General features: G+C 49.1%; 7 protein-coding genes across 7 annotated transcripts; 4 read left to right on the top strand and 3 right to left on the bottom strand.

The window, feature by feature from the left end:
- Positions 1–860: 860 nt before the first annotated feature.
- On the top strand, positions 861–1,197 carry N7473_011471 (uncharacterized protein; the record flags this gene model as incomplete). Its single annotated transcript, XM_057157410.1, has 2 exons — positions 861–1,061; positions 1,099–1,197. 2 exons carry the CDS (start codon positions 861–863, stop codon positions 1,195–1,197), a joined length of 300 nt encoding a protein of 99 aa, XP_057003260.1.
- Positions 1,198–4,083: 2,886 nt separating this feature from the next.
- Positions 4,084–6,623, top strand: N7473_011470 (putative C6 transcription factor; the record flags this gene model as incomplete). Its single annotated transcript, XM_057157409.1, has 5 exons — positions 4,084–4,166; positions 4,241–4,471; positions 4,527–4,650; positions 4,785–5,434; positions 5,525–6,623. 5 exons carry the CDS (start codon positions 4,084–4,086, stop codon positions 6,621–6,623), a joined length of 2,187 nt encoding a protein of 728 aa, XP_057003259.1.
- A 588-nt stretch (positions 6,624–7,211) lies between these two features.
- On the bottom strand, positions 7,212–9,691 carry N7473_011469 (transcription factor domain-containing protein; the record flags this gene model as incomplete). The annotated part of the gene is made up of 5 exons (XM_057157408.1): positions 7,212–8,531; positions 8,581–9,154; positions 9,214–9,312; positions 9,405–9,533; positions 9,603–9,691. 5 exons carry the CDS (start codon positions 9,689–9,691, stop codon positions 7,212–7,214), a joined length of 2,211 nt encoding a protein of 736 aa, XP_057003258.1.
- Positions 9,692–10,151: 460 nt separating this feature from the next.
- On the bottom strand, positions 10,152–11,868 carry N7473_011468 (putative MFS transporter; the record flags this gene model as incomplete). Its single annotated transcript, XM_057157407.1, has 6 exons — positions 10,152–10,264; positions 10,324–10,455; positions 10,514–10,910; positions 10,961–11,193; positions 11,249–11,309; positions 11,371–11,868. The coding sequence occupies 6 exons, from the start codon at positions 11,866–11,868 to the stop codon at positions 10,152–10,154; spliced, it is 1,434 nt and encodes a 477-aa protein (XP_057003257.1).
- Positions 11,869–12,362: 494 nt separating this feature from the next.
- Positions 12,363–12,679, bottom strand: N7473_011467 (acetyl-CoA synthetase-like protein; the record flags this gene model as incomplete). The annotated part of the gene is made up of 2 exons (XM_057157406.1): positions 12,363–12,419; positions 12,488–12,679. 2 exons carry the CDS (start codon positions 12,677–12,679, stop codon positions 12,363–12,365), a joined length of 249 nt encoding a protein of 82 aa, XP_057003256.1.
- Positions 12,680–14,216: 1,537 nt separating this feature from the next.
- Positions 14,217–14,790, top strand: N7473_011466 (uncharacterized protein; the record flags this gene model as incomplete). Its single annotated transcript, XM_057157405.1, has 2 exons — positions 14,217–14,647; positions 14,703–14,790. 2 exons carry the CDS (start codon positions 14,217–14,219, stop codon positions 14,788–14,790), a joined length of 519 nt encoding a protein of 172 aa, XP_057003255.1.
- Positions 14,791–15,336: 546 nt separating this feature from the next.
- On the top strand, positions 15,337–17,224 carry N7473_011465 (uncharacterized protein; the record flags this gene model as incomplete). Its single annotated transcript, XM_057157404.1, has 3 exons — positions 15,337–15,646; positions 15,717–16,011; positions 16,126–17,224. The coding sequence occupies 3 exons, from the start codon at positions 15,337–15,339 to the stop codon at positions 17,222–17,224; spliced, it is 1,704 nt and encodes a 567-aa protein (XP_057003254.1).
- Positions 17,225–17,410: the final 186 nt, after the last annotated feature.

The raw sequence follows: 17,410 nt of genomic DNA, 5'->3' as shown, positions 1-17,410 counted from the left end.
ACACGGGAATTGTTGCACAGCCAACACCCAACACACCTCGAGTCTGACCAAATTCAGGTCAGTTTCCAGGCACAAATGCCCGTCTTCTCAAAGCTCCAGCTTAAGACCATGGAACGAACGATTCTGCTTCGCCCACTCGGAGGACATCGGTTCATGGTAATTACCCTGCTTTTCCACAAGTGAAGGATTCCCCCTTCCCGCCAAATTGTGGAGAAGAAGCACTGTGGTTCAGGTGCACCGTGGTAAGCTCTCGCGGTGGCTATTCACTACGACAGCAAACGGTCGACGCATCCGGAGGACCCTTCAGGTCGGTCTGCCCATGTCTTCCGGAGCTTCCCAAGAACGATCGGCAAATTTCCTGGAGGCGCAGCCCAAGCGTCACGGTATGTGGAAAGTCTGATGGGGCCCTTGAGCCGCCACAATGCTCCTGCGGAGTTAATCTCCGGCGGTATGGAGTAGTTCTGTTCACTACATCCTTGGGTCGTGGATTCTGGTCCTGGCACTGCATGGCGCCATTGTCGTTCCTGACACCTGGTGTACAGGACATCTTCAGATGAGTACTGCTAGTCAGTCTTCGGTACCTTCTATAGCGTCTTCGCATGGCAGCCCGGAAGCTATGCAAGCTGTCCATGGATCCACCCGGTCGCACTGAGATTGACAGCGCCTTGGCAAAAGGCTTGACACTCGAGTCTGCAGCAACAAGGGCACCTGGCGACGGGATTTGGCGAATCTGAGTCCGTGGGAATGATGCAGCTGGAAGTGTCTTTTGTCCCCAGGTGCGGATTCAAACGTGCAGGCAAGGCCTTGGGCGAGGCTAGCGACGTCATGGCGACGGCACGGCACGAGCCAACCCGTTCGCGATGACCAGAACGCGAGACACAACCAAGGGTCTTTCGCACGCTTTCTCTTCCAACAAATGCTTCAAAAGTGAGTTACTAAGCATTCCATTACCTTTGATGTTGAAGGCTTTGAAGACACCGAGAGACGACGTCATCGAGCGGCGCCACCGCGAGGGTGACAACCACATTATCACGGGGCCTTTCCGGGGTCGTGATACCAGGGTCAGTTTGAAACTTGGTTTTCTGCCTTCAGTATTAGCACCAAACATCGCGTTGTTCAGGTCTAATTCTCGAGGAAGCAAAGCCGCCACCATCTGAGATCAACAACGAGGCCGTCGCGACGGATACCGAAGAATAATGCTCTTGTATGCACTACCGCTTTCGTCTCAATTTGTGAGGCTTAAAAATCCTGGCACAAAGACAGCCGATGGGCCATGCATGAAGCCGGTCTTCGTTCCGTGCTGCCTTGCCCAAGAGCAGCCATCCCCCGAACGAAAGACCTGGATTATTCACAAAATCCCAGCATCGTGCGGCGTGATGCGCTCCAAAGTAGAAAACGCCGCATACGACCACGAGGATCGACCAAATGATTCTGTCAGACCGAACGGCATTCAGTTTTCAATATCTAGGGCCAACCGCCAATGATCTTGGGTTGGATCATCTACCAGCACGAGATTTGGGCGGTTGTGACACCCGGATAGGATCCACGACCGAGAGGAAATGCACTCCGTCTGGAGGTTTTCTGACCGAGTATCCTGGGAGTCAAGAAGACAGCTGATTCTGATCCGAGAGGAAACGCCAACACTGGCACAAAATGCCCAATGGCAACCGTTCGACAATCCTTGTTATCCCAAATTGACCAAATTGACCAAGGCCTGAGTCTCACCCCCTCTGAGATTTCTTGCCATGCAGACTGCTGGCGGGATCGTTGAGACGTTCCTTCCGTGGGCTGTGTCAATGAAATACCAGCGTCTCCCGGGGCCAATCTCCAAGAGTTGAGGGTGCCACCTCATCAACATTGAAATTCAGGCACTGTGACAGATATGTCGAAGAAGGCTCATCGTTGCAAAGGTAGATTACTCCAGCTTAATGATTGAAGCCCCTACACCGTGGGAATCATTATGAATCTGCTCCGAGTGGAGATACCTGAGGCTTTCATCTTCCAGCTCTCGGCATCGAAGGACAATCATCACTACTAGAAACCCGGCCCAAGAGCCCATCGAGAGATTGTGTATGGCAGGCAGGTTGAAGTCGTGAAGGCCTCTTGCAATCGTGTATTCGGCTTGTGCGGGATTCGGTCGGTGCGGCGTTTCGTGGAACTGAGGATGTGCTGCCTATCACCAGACAGGGCTTATTGGGCTTGCCTTTGGGGATATGAGGCCTGTCGAAGTATTTCGTGGTAATTTTTGAATGAGCTTCCGGATATTGTGATTGATGGAGATGTGGGTTGGCTATTTGAAGCATTCAAGCTCGTCCGATACGGTCTGTGTCGCGCCCGCGGGCATTCACATCATGCAGCGAGTCGTCATTGATTTCGCAGGGAATATCGAGAGGGGAACGTTTCCTATACCTGCGAGATTCTGTTAGATGGACTCATCGACCTCGAAGTGAGGACCTGCTATTGTGAGGAGCTCCCGCTGAGCCGCGGTGAACCTGAATTCCACGCGTCGAGGCGATGGTCTACTCCGGCCAGACATACAGATTCGCCCTGGAGAGTCTCACCGGATCTCAGTATGATCAGTGTTGTTCAAGTACAGTTATTCATGTCACCAGCTGAGCGTTGTCGACTGCCACAGCGTTGACGTGTCTCGAGCTTGGCATCTTGTCTCAACCCGAGCCCAGAAGATGACTTGCTTGCAATTCTCAATGGTCGTGCCTCCACCATTGTTTGCCTGTTGAAGCAATTTAATCTCAATGAATCCGATAGATCTCCCGGCTAGATCTCCCAATGGCCCTGGTGCCCTGGTTGTGTGGTGGTTCGATGTCTGCTCGTTCCCGAGTATGTTGTGCATCAAGTCGGCGTTTTCACTTTCGTCATGATGCGAATGTCGGGCGAGTTGTGCTAACGGGTCGTTGCGATAAGCGAAAGATGAGAAAAGAGACAGTTTCGACCATGCAAGACAGAGTTGAAGATTGAACCTGGAGATGGTTGGTGGGTAGGGGCGTGGTATGTGCTAAAAGTTACATCCGCAGAGATTCAGGATGACAAAACCACCACTTCGGGGGACCCTTTTTCGGAATGGCCAAATTCATCCAAGGGAGAAAGCACCAGCGCGGCTCTACCCCCATCAGAACTACATGCTAAAGCAGATGGACTGCCCTTTGGCCATGGAGCTTGCCTTTGCTCCTCGGAAATTACGACTGGATGGCAACGCCTTACGACTCGCCAAAGCCAGTGGAACAAATTCAAGGAAAATACAGTCGAGGACAAGCGACATAACTACAGGAACGCAATCGCAAGCTTCTGTGGGTCATATGAGATGGATTGACCTTGACAGTATCTGTCTCGTGAGTGACTGGTGTGTCTTCGTCCATGTTCGCGTGTCTCTCGAGCTACAAAAACCAGGGACAATAGGATTAACAAAATGTCTACAGGTCATTGAATTCACAGACACTCCGATCGGTACGATGAAATTTAAACTCATTGAACCTATGGGGTTAAAAAGTCTGTTGAACAATGCCCACGATCGTGGCTGGGCCTCCGTCTGAAGAGGCCTTGAATTTCCCGACCAAGCTATAGCAGCCACTCCCTGCTGTTTCATTGGTCGGAACTTTGAAGACACACGAGACCCAAGAAATTCTCTAGCATGCACGTTGCACAGCTAGAGACTATTTTTTGCTGGCTGGTTGTTCATATCGGCTACAAAACCCCAATGTGGCGCTTTTGAAGAAGATTGTTGGGTTCTGGCGGCCCGGGATTTAGTGGCAAAAGCACACGGCACTGACATCCAGCATACCACAGCTCTTCGTGGCCGCGGGCCCCACCCACTTTCCGGGTCTCGTCTCGTCTCACGATACCCTTGCGTGGTACCTTTGCTTTTCGCAAAATCGGGCAGCGCGGAGAATCTCAGAGAGAGAAAGAAAAAAAAAATCCTGCTTCTCTGCTCCCTGCTCTAGAGGCTGAGGCCTCGCCCAGAGCCCCTCTCTAGGGTTATTTCCGCAAAGCCGCTAAGCTCAAAAGGCACGTCTTGTGTACCACCTCCCACTAAACTCGCTGCAACCGCGAAACACGAATCGCAACACGATGAGTGAGAACTTCCCCCTCGCCCGTTGTATCCTGAATATGCACCGGACGCCGCGGGGAACGAGGCGGCTCCTCTTGAGCAAGTCGGACCGATCCCTGGGTATACCCAGCCCATTATCCCATTCGGACTCTCACCTTATAACGAGCTGTTCTCTAGTCGCCAAGATCCCCCAGAGCCCAGTCCAACCTCCACCCTGAACCCAAAAGTCCCTATCCCTCGAACGACACGTCCTATCAACTATACCAGCAGTGGCCGTGTCGGTCGTGCCTGCGAGAACTGTCGTGACCAGAAAGCCAAATGTAGTGGCCATCGTCCGTCCTGCCAACGGTGTCAGGATGCTGGGGTACCATGTTCCTACGGCGACCGGAAGCGCGAGAAGATGCTCAAGTGCGTAGGCTACGTATTGAAGAAACCTTTCTAGCGGGCTCTAACTGGAATATAGGCAGTTGGATGAGTTTACTGCCCAGATTAATACCTACGAGGCTTTGTTGCGAGATTTGTACCCGAGACTCGAGGCCTCGTTGGCCCAACACGTTGATCAGACCCTCGGCCGCCAATTAGTCAGGGTGAGATCTAAACTAACTAACGGCTTCTCCCATGCCCTACCCATTTCTTCATCAACATTTCCCTTCCACCATATTTCTCTCAATAAATAAATGAAACCAACAATCGCACACAATCTAACCATGCCAACCTGCAGAGCCCTTCTATATCCTTTTCTGATGGGGAAGCCTCGAGCTATCCCTTGGGTATTACAGATCACACCGCAGAGGACTTCAACCGCGATGAGAAAGCTCGAGCGATGGGTTTTGTGGGTGAGCACTCGGAACTGGCATGGCTATACAAACTCAAGCGCGACCTCGACTGCGAAACCTCAACACCGGTCGGCGAGACCCCCGATCGAGTAACCGTTTCCATCTCATCCCTGAACTACTTCCAGGACGACGCCGACATTTCCAGCCTCGATCACGTTGAACTATCGAAACGACCCCCTCAACCTATTGCTGACCATCTTGTGGACATCTATTTTCAAACCGTCCACCCTGCGTTCCCTATTATTGGGAAAGGGGTCTTCCTAGGTCAATACAGATCCTTCTACACAAACCCGAACGTGCGACCTGGGAAGAGATGGATTGCTGTGCTCAACCTTGTGTTTGCAATTTCAGCAAGGTACACCGTACTCGTTGGTGATGGCCTTGAAGGAGACGGCGATGACCACCTGTCTTATTTTGCAAGGGCCTGGCGCCTGAGCATGGATAATGTCGCGCTGTTGGATCATCCGAACCTGCAGCAAGTGCAAGTAGAAGGCTTGACTGCCTTCTATCTCCTTTCTACTGGTCAAGTCAACCGGTAAGTAGTTACCCCATTGATTCCCCGGCGTTGATGTTTTGGTTTTCTAGGCGCGGTGTCTAATCCGTCGAACGTTTTCCCCCTTACTAGATCATGGCGAAGTATTGGAATTGCGATTCAATCTGCGGTGGCAATGGGGCTGAACCTCCGTAGCGAGACTGGAAGTGTTGCACAAGTCTCGAAAGAGACTCGATACCGTGTGTGGTGGGCACTGTTCATGTTGGATACGGTGCTTTGCGTGAGGACCGGCCGCCCGCCCAGCACCGACGTGGCCTTTTGCACGACACCATTGCCAATACCCTATATCGAGGAGGACTTTGGAGTTCAAGGAATTGTTCAAATTATTGACAATTTGTCCATCCGAAATAATTTGATGAATTCTCTGTTGACCTCCGCCGGTGACACCCCTTCCGCCAGCGAAGCCTCGACCGACCCTGCCTACTTCTCGAAAACCAGCCCACGGAAAGGAAAGGAAGCGGAAAAGACATTGATGGACCTGAATGATACTATTAGGCCGAATATCTCTCTATCTTTTCTATACGGAGTGGACCTGGATATTCTCATGAGAGAAGCTATTCGGTCTTTGTACGCCCCTGGCGCAACGAAGCGATCCTGGATGGAAATGGAGATTGCAATCTCTCACCTCAACACGAACGCTGACAAGTGGCTCTCCCGCCTCCCAGCAGAGTTTCATTTCACAAAGCTAGACGCCACCGCTACCGATCCTTTTATTCGTCAACGTGCCGACCTTGGGTTTCGCTTCTACAATACCAAACTTGTCATCTCCCAGCCCTGCCTTCGTCATCTTGCCTACCAAGCCCCCGCCACGAGTCCTGGTGGAGCTCTTTGTGGTACGATGGCAGCCATGTGTGTGCAAATGGCATGCAAAATGCTCGATATGCTCCCCACCGAGCCGGACGCGACGTGGCTATACGAAGTCTCTCCCTGGTGGTGTGTCCTACACTACATCATGCAATCAACGACCGTCCTTATGACTGAGCTTTTCGCCCGTACAACACCTGGGAGCTCCGAGGCCGCCAACTTGGTCAAAAAAATCCAGAAAGCTACTCAATGGCTCCTCGAGATGTCCACCAAGGATTCCTCCTCGCACCGAGCCTGGCTTGTCTGTATGGACATCCTCACTCGCCATGGCGAGAAGTTCTCTATTAAAATTGACCGCAGTCTCTAGGCTCTGGTCGAGCCCGGGCCCTCGCGGATGGCTTTCATATCCGTGTCAGCCTCAAAATTTCTGTCTAGGCACAGCCAGCCTAGGAGATGCTCGTGCGGGTTGAAACCTCTCCATTTTGGTCATATCGTCCTACTTGGTATCCCCGCTAGATCGGGAGTCTGTTCATGTTGGTGATGGGTTGTTATTTATTCCTCAGCAGTCTTCTCTTAGATTGCTACATTCGTATATCTCAACCCCTCCCTTGCCTTGAGCAACAACAACAATGCTTACTGACCTCTTTCCTGGATCTGTGCTAACCCTCTCTAACTACCTGGTACCACCACTCATAACTAATTATAATCGCGGCGCGGAGCGAAACTAACGTCCAGGACCTGCATCATAAACATTAATAAATCTCACGAGGCTTAACCATTGCATATCACTAGTCATAAGTCACCCGTACCCTCGACATTCAAAGATCACCTAGATCAGCCCCCGGCAACTCCTGATAAGTTTGTATAACTCCGGTATTAGAAAGTAATCCAAAATAGCGATAGAAGAGAGGTATCCTTGTATTTGCATCGGAATGGTTGCGAAAATAAGAAACTACTAAAGCTCATGACACGTATAAAGATTCTCCACCTCGCTAAGGAACGTATCGACCGGATGTAACAGGCCGAGATCAATATCCGACTGAGCTAGGAAGTCCTGCATCGTCGGCTCCAAGAACGCCATCTCCGTCGTATACCCATTTATCGTATCCCGCGCCGGCAGAATATACGCATCAGGCCCATGGGACGGCTGACCAGCCAATAAATCGCCGTCTGGAGGCAAAACATGCGCCGTTGACGCAGTAGACAAAATTCCAGGCAGATGTGCCGAAGAAGACGGCGCCAGCGTCGATGCCAAACCAGACATTGGTCTCAGCGCCGCCGCAGTAGGTGAATGAGTCACGTCTACATTGATTTCAGGTCCTGAATCGGTTTTCTGAGGTCGACTTGCGCCGCGATACGCGTCCAGACAGACTTTCACCTGCTCCAGGTTATGGTAGAACTCAGCTGCAGCGAGATTTCCGTTCTCGGACATTGAACGTAGTACGTCGAGGGCGGAGTCGAAACCACTCATGTCATTTGGATTGCCGATGGGCACGAAGCTGGACATTGCTAGGATTAGGGCGGAGGAGAAGAGGTAGTGCGCGTGGAAGTAGCCGAACGAGGGACAGGTCCCGTTGATCCAACGCGTTAGGATCATCGAGTGCGAGTGACGCGCGGCGTGGATACAAGCTTCGCTGAGGGTGAGGACTGGCTGAGAGACTGAATCTCGGATGTTTTCTCCAAGGGGCCTTGAACCGTTGTTTTTGCGAAGAGTGATGAGGAGATGCAGCAGTGTAGGTCTTGTTGTGAGGATGACGCATTGATTAAATGCCATGTGCAAAGAGACGACAGGTTTCTTGCTGGATTCGAGATCTTCCATGTTTAGCCGTAGGCCTTCGGGTAGGGTATCGACCCAATTCTTCAGTGCTTTTAGAAGTTTCTGCACACGCTGGAGAAATGTCTCCTGGTATTTGCGTCTGCTATACAACCGGGTGATTGTCTCGCCCGCTATTTTGGCAAGCTTAATATTCGCTGTCATATAGTCTGTGTCGGAGAGTTCTTCTTCATGTCGCCAGCTGGGGGATATAGTTGTAGGCATGTCGACATGGATATCTTCGTCGAGGATTTGCATGGGAAGACCCATTTTTGATCCCCACATGCGGTCGAAGATGTAAATTGTCCACCAGATCTCGATGCGGTGTTGGCGTTCCACGGGGTCGATGAGTTGGGATTCGGGGATATTATGATTCAAGCCAATTGTTAGGCCCATGCGCATGGCATTTCCAATCAGCACGTATGCTGAGTGTCGTCGATTAAGGTAATATGAGAATAAGGACTAGCCTTGTTAGCTATCGAAGGTATACTCAAGGATAGAGGAAACTTACCAGCAAAAGCAACGTTTCAAGGTGAGTAATACTAGTGCGCTCTGGTAGGACCTGAACCAAGCTCATAGCTCGTGCAAAATATGCTGTGCCTGGAACACGCGATCCGGTGGTAGGATCAGATCGAACAGAGTAAGCCTGACCGAAGGCAAACAGTGCGAAGAATTTGCACTTGTTCGATACACATTCGAAATTTCCTGTTTGATAGATTTCCTCCAGCTTCTCTAGAGTGGTCTTGCGCATCATTAGGTGATACAAGTGTCCGATCTGGTTGATTGCGATTCGAACTAGCAGCCGAGCGTGATGTAGACTCGGCCACTGGGCGTTTGCTTCATTCGCCGCCGCGGCAATGACTTCTTCTCGCTCCCATTGTGTTCGGGTAATATGCGCAGTCGCATTGTTTCCGGTTAAGAAACGGCGAAAGCGAGTCGCAAAGGCAGAGCATGCTGCTTCGCCGATGTAGATAGGCGGTGATGAGGGGTCATATCGATGAAACCATGCTCGATCACCGATGATGGGATTCTGGTTACTGGTAGCATCAGGGGCATCAGTAGCATCCGCAGGCCGAGAAGGGGCCCTGTTCACACTGTTAGCAGAACATTCTATGTATTCTGTAACGTCGCACAAGCAATATACCGTTCCGCATGTGGCGGGCCACTCGCTTCGGTGGCGTCGGCCGAGGTGACCGACTGCTCCTTTAAGCGCCGATTCTCCGCCAGGAGCTGATCAAGATAACTGAATCGTCGTTGTATTAGCGTTTTCAAACTTATTTAAAGAACCTGCCTGAGCGACCGAGAACCAGTTCGGCAAGGGGGAGTCCGGCATACTTCTCGCTAACTTTGACCTGGCGATCCCTAGAAGCATACGCGCATTCGTCGGCGCAACCCACTGCACGGCATTTGCTACAGGGCTGATCGCCGGAACATTTGATTTTATGAGCGTGGCATCGCTGGCATCTGTAGGTTTTGTCAGTCAGCATTCTCTCACAAGGCTGTGGGAATGATCGGAGTGGACCGTGTACGCACGCCACAAACTTCCTTCGCTGTTGTCGAGGACTTTCTTCTTCCTCATCGGCAAATAGCGAGTGCCGTTTCAGCCCTATACCTCGTGCCATCCTGTCTGGTCCATTTCTTTTGGGATTGGTCCGTGTGAAAATGGGAGGAGGTTGGTGTGTCACTCTGGATAGTCGGCGAACATCGCCGAGCTCGGCTGCTTTGGCCGAGATGTTGCATGCGCTTTTAGCCAATCAGATGTCGCTTTGATCCCAAAGTGGAGCGTGTCAGCAAAGACTTCTAGCATCGACTTAGCATAGTCTCAAATCGGTCGGCGAGGAGTCCGATCGTACTTTGTATGGCGTGTTAGCCTTGAAGAGGGTCATCCTTGCCCAGGTAGTAGCGAACCTTGAATCCGTTGTTTCTTAGAACTGTCGAAGTAGGCATGGCTTCAATTTTGAAAAGTCCGATGTTCATTAATCTCGTATCATCATCCATCTCTATTCTATGTAATTGTCTATCTTTCTATGTCTATATGCAATTTTCTTCATGTCGCAAATATCAAATGCAAATGCAAAGGCATTACGCTGGCTTCGCGTCAATGCCCAATTTTTCTTCCACCCATCGCTGCATGTCGATGCCCCATTGAGTAATCGCTAAAACACAGAACCCGCCAATAATCGCAAAAGCGACACCTAACAACGTGTTAGATAGCTCACACATTGTAGTTATTGTCTCTCAAGTATTGACTTACAAATAGTAAATGTCCAGCCAACACCAATAGAATTGATCAATGGCTCAACGGCGGCCGTTGCGGCTGCAGCAAAGATATACTGGACCACGTATTTTCCGCTGATCACCTCGGAACGAATGTGTGGCATGACCTCTAGAACAAAGATTAGAGGGTTTCAAGCTGCTGTCTTCAAAAAGATCCAATGACTCACCAGCTGAATAGGTGTTCAACCCGTTAAATGTACCCAGAAGCCCAATACCCGCAGTAAAAGCACTGATGATAGGCACAGCCATGCCTCCAACTTCTTCCTGCAGCGTCCAGGCATAGATCAATGTCGAAGCCGGAAGCACGGCGAATAGTGTGATTAGACCACTGTTTAGCCTATCTTGAGGGAGGCGCACGCCATTTCGCTTTTTAATCCACCTCTTTACCGCGCGATCGGACAGCTTGCCACCCATAACACTACCAATGAGGAATCCTATTCCTGGGGAGAGGTAGAAAAGGCCACTGACAAGCGGAGTTGTCAGGTGGAAACGAGGGTTAAAGATGGAGCGCGCAGAGGTGAGAATAGCATATTGGAAAGTTGCTAGTAAACCGCATGTGAAATGCTACTGGAGTCAGTCCTGGGGCTGGTCCAAAGTTGGTTGTTTTCACTTACGCAAAGAAAGACATTCGGGTAGATGAATGGGCCAAAGATGCGCAACGGGTTGAACATGCGCAGAACTAGAGAAAGGTTGACAGGCCCTCGGGCTGGAAGAGGCTGCTGTTTCTTCTGGATATTTGGAACAAACAGAAGAGATAGCACAAGCCCGAGCGCAGTCATACCAAATTGGAGCCAGTAGATTATACGCCACTGGGCGAAAGTAACAATGACACCGCCAACACATGGTCCTTGATATAGTTAGTACTGAAGCGACACGGGCGAAGTAGGAGGATGTATGTGTACCGATTGCAGGACCACTGACTGAACCGACCATCATGAAGCCCACTGCTGTCCCTCGTACGACCTATAACATGAGTATCGTCAGAAACCCTCCCACCAAGAAGTATATTGAGGGAATGACTGACTGGCTCAAAAATGTCCGCAATGATCGTCTGACCAGCGACCATAAAGAATGTCCCAGTAAATCCACAAAGTAAACGCATCGCAATAAACATGTGTAGATTGATCGCCACAGCTGTGCCCGCCGAGCATGCGCACAACACCATGATAGCGGCATTGTATGCGCTTCGACGGCCAAACAAGTCCGTAATGGGTCCCCAGATAAATGATGAAAAGCCCATCGCAATCAAAACGCCCGCATTGATAACATTAAGGACTTCCGTCGTCGTAGAAAAATCACTGGCAATCTCTGGAGTGGCAGGAAGTAATGATGTACTTGAAAATGTGACTGCCAAAGTCATCCAACTGACAACAAAAAGAATGAGGCACTTGCGCCATAGTGGCAGGTTGTACCCAGTGGGCGGCTGTGGCTTGGAGCTTATTTCCGAATCCGATTCTGAGTCGTGCGGTGAGTCAAGTTGTGGCTCGGGTTTTTGGGACTCGGGATCTGAAGTGGAAGCCATTTTGGCGATTTTCGATCATAAAAGAGGTAAGGCACAATTGATGATGTACTAAAATTGGCATTGCTAATATGTTGATCTAAAAAATCATGGAAATTTTGCAGTTTTGTATTGCAGGTCTCTCGGCAATAAATCAAGTCGCCGATGACAAAAAAATGGCCTGCCCCACTAGCGGTCATGTAACCGACCGAGCTTGCCATGACTGCTAAAAAGTGAAAGACTGGCGTAAAGCGTACTTAATAAATGGTTTCATCAAGTCAGAAAAGTAAAAATACACGCCGGACGAGTCGAGAGAGGTGTGGTACCATGATCAAGATTGAAGTAGAGAGGTTGAAGTTGTGACGACAAGCTGAATGACTAGATTTATGCTTTGAAATCGCCATTTTTCTCCTTGTTCATGTTGTCCTTTCTTTCCATATAAATACATGACTTCAGATCCATTATACTCACCACGGGCTGCATTAAGCCTGTCAAGAGCAAGACATGATCTAATGTAGTTAAACAGACAACCATCTCTGTATGGCGATTTGCATCAAATCCGCAGTTAATTGAACCTGTTACAAGAGTTAGAAAGCAGCCGACATTAATGATCAAGGAATAAGTACGAGAAACAAAAACATACCACTTCTGGATCCATCATTGAATCGTGATCTGCATGGCCTATGACGTGGCACTCGACATTCTCCTCTCCAACCATTTCAGCCCAGCCACCCGGACCGAATGATTCACGCGGCGTCTTCAGCCATTCCTGCTCAGTTCGTTTCTGCGTCTGTGGCCCATCCTCTTTCAATATCTTATTCGCTTCCAACAACATCGATGGGAGCCGGTCAGGATCACCACGCTTATCAGTTGACTGACAAAATGTAGATTTTGAACAACCTGTCACCTTATTTGTCCCTAGTTGATCATCTTTCCAGCTCGGCCATTTCCATGCGGATTGGAATTTCTGGCCTTGGACTGATTCTGGGATCTGTAATAGCCGGAAGAGCTATCAGCAAGTAAGTTTGCACAAGGGTCAGCTAAAATCTCCTGCAATGTTAACCATGGCAGAACTGTCAAATATCGCAAAGTGGCTCTCATTACTATCTCTATAAGCATTATATCCCAGGTCATCATGATGGTGCGATGGGCAAATGGCATTCATGGGGTTGAGGTGCATTATTGCCTTCCCTGGGCAATGGGAAGTGGAATGCTACTGTCAGCACAATTCATTGCTTTGACGATTTGTTCTCCCGAGGGGCAAATGGCCAGTGCCACTGCGGTATATTATCTTTCACAGCAAGTTGGACAAATTATCGGCACCATCGTGAGCACTGCAGCTCTTCAGCAACTGTTTCTCCATCGACTCGACATCGATTTGGGCAGCATTTCCCTGCCTAAAAAGGACCAGGTAACCATTGTTCTCGCCGTCTTACTCAATTCTAGCATACTAACAAGCCTCTAGTTAATCAACGAGATTCTCAAAGACTACGGTTTTACTAAGACATTATCACCTGCCATTCGAGCAGTGGTCAAAATGAGCTACATCGAAGCCTATCGATTTATTCCTGGTATGTTCATACATCCTTGATATGCCTTAGTGGGTATTTTTGAGGTTATCTAGGTGCTCGATGTACATGTTATCCATTTCGAAAATAGAATAGTCTGTCGTGCGAAAGTGCAAGTTGGCGTGCGAGTAGCCTCAACCTAGAAAGATCAGTTGAAAAACAGAAAGTTGAAGCATACTCCAGGGCTTAATGGGGTAGTTATAGCGTATCATGCGAGGGGCCCCAACCAATATATACACCCTCAAGAGTCATCGATTCCAACATACAAACGTGATGAATTTGCCTCTCCCATGGCAATGGTCATCCATCGGGGCCACACAGAGGAACCCGGGTAGAGTCTTTGGTACCGAATCATGTTTCAGCAGTCACATTGTGTATATTTAATTTCTCTGAGGCTCTACTAGGTAACAGTGTGCGCACCTAGCCGTTCCAATATGTTGTGGTGTATTCAAAGATGTCTTGGGACCCATACCAACAAGCCGCCCACGTGGTTGAGTACATAAAATCGACCATCGGACCGTTTCTATTTTCACACCTTGTATGGTGCGAGTTGAAATGGTCAACGATGTTAACCGCCAGCCCCGCTTACTCCGCTGCCCTAATTGGAGCCACGCTATCCCTGCACGTCGGAAACTCACAAGCACTCCCGCCGGGCAATGCGGCTGAGTCTGCTTATGATCACATCTGTGCTCATATTTCCGTTCTCCGGAACTACCTAGCACTTCGTTTCTACTCCCTTTAGATTCTCTCGTTGCTCAGGACCTCAGATTCATATCCCTTGTCAGTATTCCCGACGGGAATATCATGTCTGATCCATTTTCGGTCGCAGCTGGCGCCGTCGGTGTTATTTCACTGGGCATACAGCTGTGTAAAGAGATCTCTTGCTGTACAAAGGCCTGGCAGGGCTACGATGAAGATATCCAGAGCATCGGCCTCAAAGCCGAGTCACTTAAAATCCCTTTGAAGAGACTCCGAGATCTGGTCGAGGACACCCGACTGACCGACCCTGAAATTGCGACCGATATTAATGAAAAGGCGATGGGCCTCGACAGTCAGGTAAAAAGGCTTGAGAAGAAACTCAAGCTAATCAAGCCTGTATTCTCTGACAAACCCACCGACAAATTCCGCAACAAGCTTAAAAAAGTTGCTTACCCGGTTGTCACGCAAGACTGTCTACAGGATATTCGGGGCAATTTGGATAGTATGCAATCGACGATACAAATGACATTGGCTATGTGAGTGTAACGTAGCATGTGAAGAAAGATGAAGGAAATATTAACATAGTATCAGATTCAATGCCCAGCAGGCGCAGAAATCTCAAGCCACGCAAGAAAAGATGGTTCAACTGATCGAAGAAATGGTAACTTTCCTTACCTAAATGATGAGCTCGTTGACTGATACACTATACCCCAGCATGTCACCATGTTAAGCGTTTCATCAAAGAACTTACCAGCACCTGGGTTGCTTCAATCCTTGTGTGACCGTTGTGATAAGAAGGCGCTGTTGGTCCATCATCATTCACGAGCTTCAGTCAGCCAAAATGCCATATGCGACATACATGCCAGTCAAACTCGGCCAATATCGATTTATCGGAATAAGCGGAAATACTCAGCGAAGTCAGTAGAAAGATCTTATCAATACCACAGTCACTGGCTTCGTCGGACTATCAAATTCTCTTTCTCGCTGTCGACTGGAGCCGGAGGCCTGTCAATCGGACCAGTTTTACAAATGTATACTGTGTTAGACCATAATAGCTGGGCATGCAGCAAGTTATCGGATCTGACAACAATGAACCGACTGCGGATCCCAATTTTTGATGGAGACATGGATGATTTAATTCATGAGTTTCAGATCGCCTTTTCTACGAGGAAAGTAACACCCTCGGACATGTTGGAAGAGCGTGGAGGTAGCTTTTCACTTGTGGATGTATGTTATTAACCTCATTTCATTGGATGTCCTCAACTCACCTAAGCAGAGCTTTCGCGTTAAGTTCGTCAACGCGGAGGACATGACTCAGAATTGCAAATTCGTTCGATTCCTGGTCGACTGCGGCTCTGTGCCTAATAATAGACAACCGGGGTTCCTGAGTCGGATGTGCGCTTTGCAAGATTGGGGACCAGACGAATACGCATTCGCCGTGTACTTGATCAACTTGGGTGGTCCTCTGAGGGTTATACCGTATTCTGCTGCTGGAAAAAGGAATATGAGAGGCCTTCTCGACAGAGATGATGAGCGTAAGTCTTCGGTGTCACATTCCATACCGTGACGTTTTCTTTTTGCACTTAACTAAATGACGAAAAAAAGTGGTTGAAATACCGGATATTGCGAAGATTATTCTGCGAAAGTCGGAGGCCGACCTCCGGAAAGCGTTGGAATCCGGCTCTGCAAGACCCAATGACTGTCTACAAGGCATATCTTCGCTGGCTCTTGCTATTGGATGGCCAGCTGGTGTACGAATTCTTTTGGAATTTGGAGCAGATGCCACCAAATTCGCTCTGGGTTACTCGCCGTCCAGGCCCTTCCATGTAGATGATACCGACTGTGATCTATACTATCATTCGGTGGTACCTCTACTTCAAGCCGGATGTATACTTGAATCGTACGACGTACTGACTTGCAAATATCGGAAGGTACGATCTTTGTTCAGTCATGAACTAGCCAAGCGACGAAGAAGGTTGCAAACTTTAGCAAAATCTTGCTTACCACCACAAAGACTCGCTGCTTTCTTTGTAAATGGTGGTAGTGAAAGTGAGGAGCAAATCCCTGACGTCCATGCCTTTCAAATATCCACCGAATTACTCACACAAGGCTTGAAGGTTGAGCCCTCACTACAAGTCCGCAGACAAGACTCTCGATCGATATACCATCAGCGTATCGAGGACGTGGAGGCTTGGGAGGAGCTCTACAAACTTGGATTTCGAGGTATCGATGCTCCGGATGCAAATGGCCTCACGCCCTTGATGTATCAACTCACCTACTTCATCGATTTTTCCATCGGTGTGAGCCGTGGTATCGAATGCATTATCTGGCTATTTGAAAAAGGGGCGGGGTTAACCAAAACTCTGCCCCGTTCTAATGGGACGGTCGCTCACTTGGCCAGCTCGTGGGTGATTGACGAGATCCTACATATAATCTGCATGGACAATTATGACAATTCTGGTAGATGGCTGGGATTGGAGGCAAGAATTACAGCATACAGTGATGCTTTGTTTCTGGTCCCCTCGGTTCGTGATCGTTGCGTCTGCGCATGCTGTCCCAGCGGATGTACCACTTTCTCAGTGGCACTGCGAAGTTCCGTTCGACGTTTAAGTTTTGGTATATTGTCGTTGAAAAAGTCGACAGAATTGTTTCGCCAGGTCTTTCAGTTGCTTGTACAATGGACTGAAGCCAGACCTGCAACTGGTCATATTATCATCAGGTCTCTCACATTCAATGCTTTGGACTTGAGGCACACATGTTGTACAGAGAATGACGAGATATATCCGTTTCTACTCAGGCATATCCAAGATCAACAAGAGGTTGCAGATATCCGAGAAGAAGATCATCATCGGTATCCTGAACTCGAGCGACTTGTCGATGAATTGGGTGGAGACTTCGACCAGCTTGGCTTGCCTATCATGGAGTTTTTGGACAATCACTGGCATGGCCGCATGGTCGAATATCTCTCAAAACCTGGCTCCTACGATGAAAAGCACATCCAGGAGACAATGAAGCTTGGTATTTTCCTGGAGCCGCATGAGATCAACATTCCTGATGTTGTCTATTACTTTGGCAGTCAGGTTGAGCAAGTCACATCAGATAACAACAGCTAAATGGAACACTATTTTCCATCGATATCATGCATATTATTTCTCTTGGCCGGTTAGAGATAATTTCAATTCAACAGATCAATAAAGGCTCAGGCTAATCGCTCGACAACTTATGCTTTCGAACAACACACTATTCCGTATTCTGGTATAGGAAAGAACAGGTACACTGGATCCTTAATGTCTAGATTA

This window comes from Penicillium subrubescens (genome assembly GCF_028828155.1).
Source record: "Penicillium subrubescens strain IBT 31985 chromosome Unknown utg000010l_segment0_segment0, whole genome shotgun sequence".
NCBI classification, from domain to species: Eukaryota; Fungi; Ascomycota; class Eurotiomycetes; order Eurotiales; family Aspergillaceae; genus Penicillium; species Penicillium subrubescens.
The sequence above is the reverse complement of the archived record's forward strand: the minus strand, read 5'-3'. Positions and strand labels throughout refer to the sequence as shown.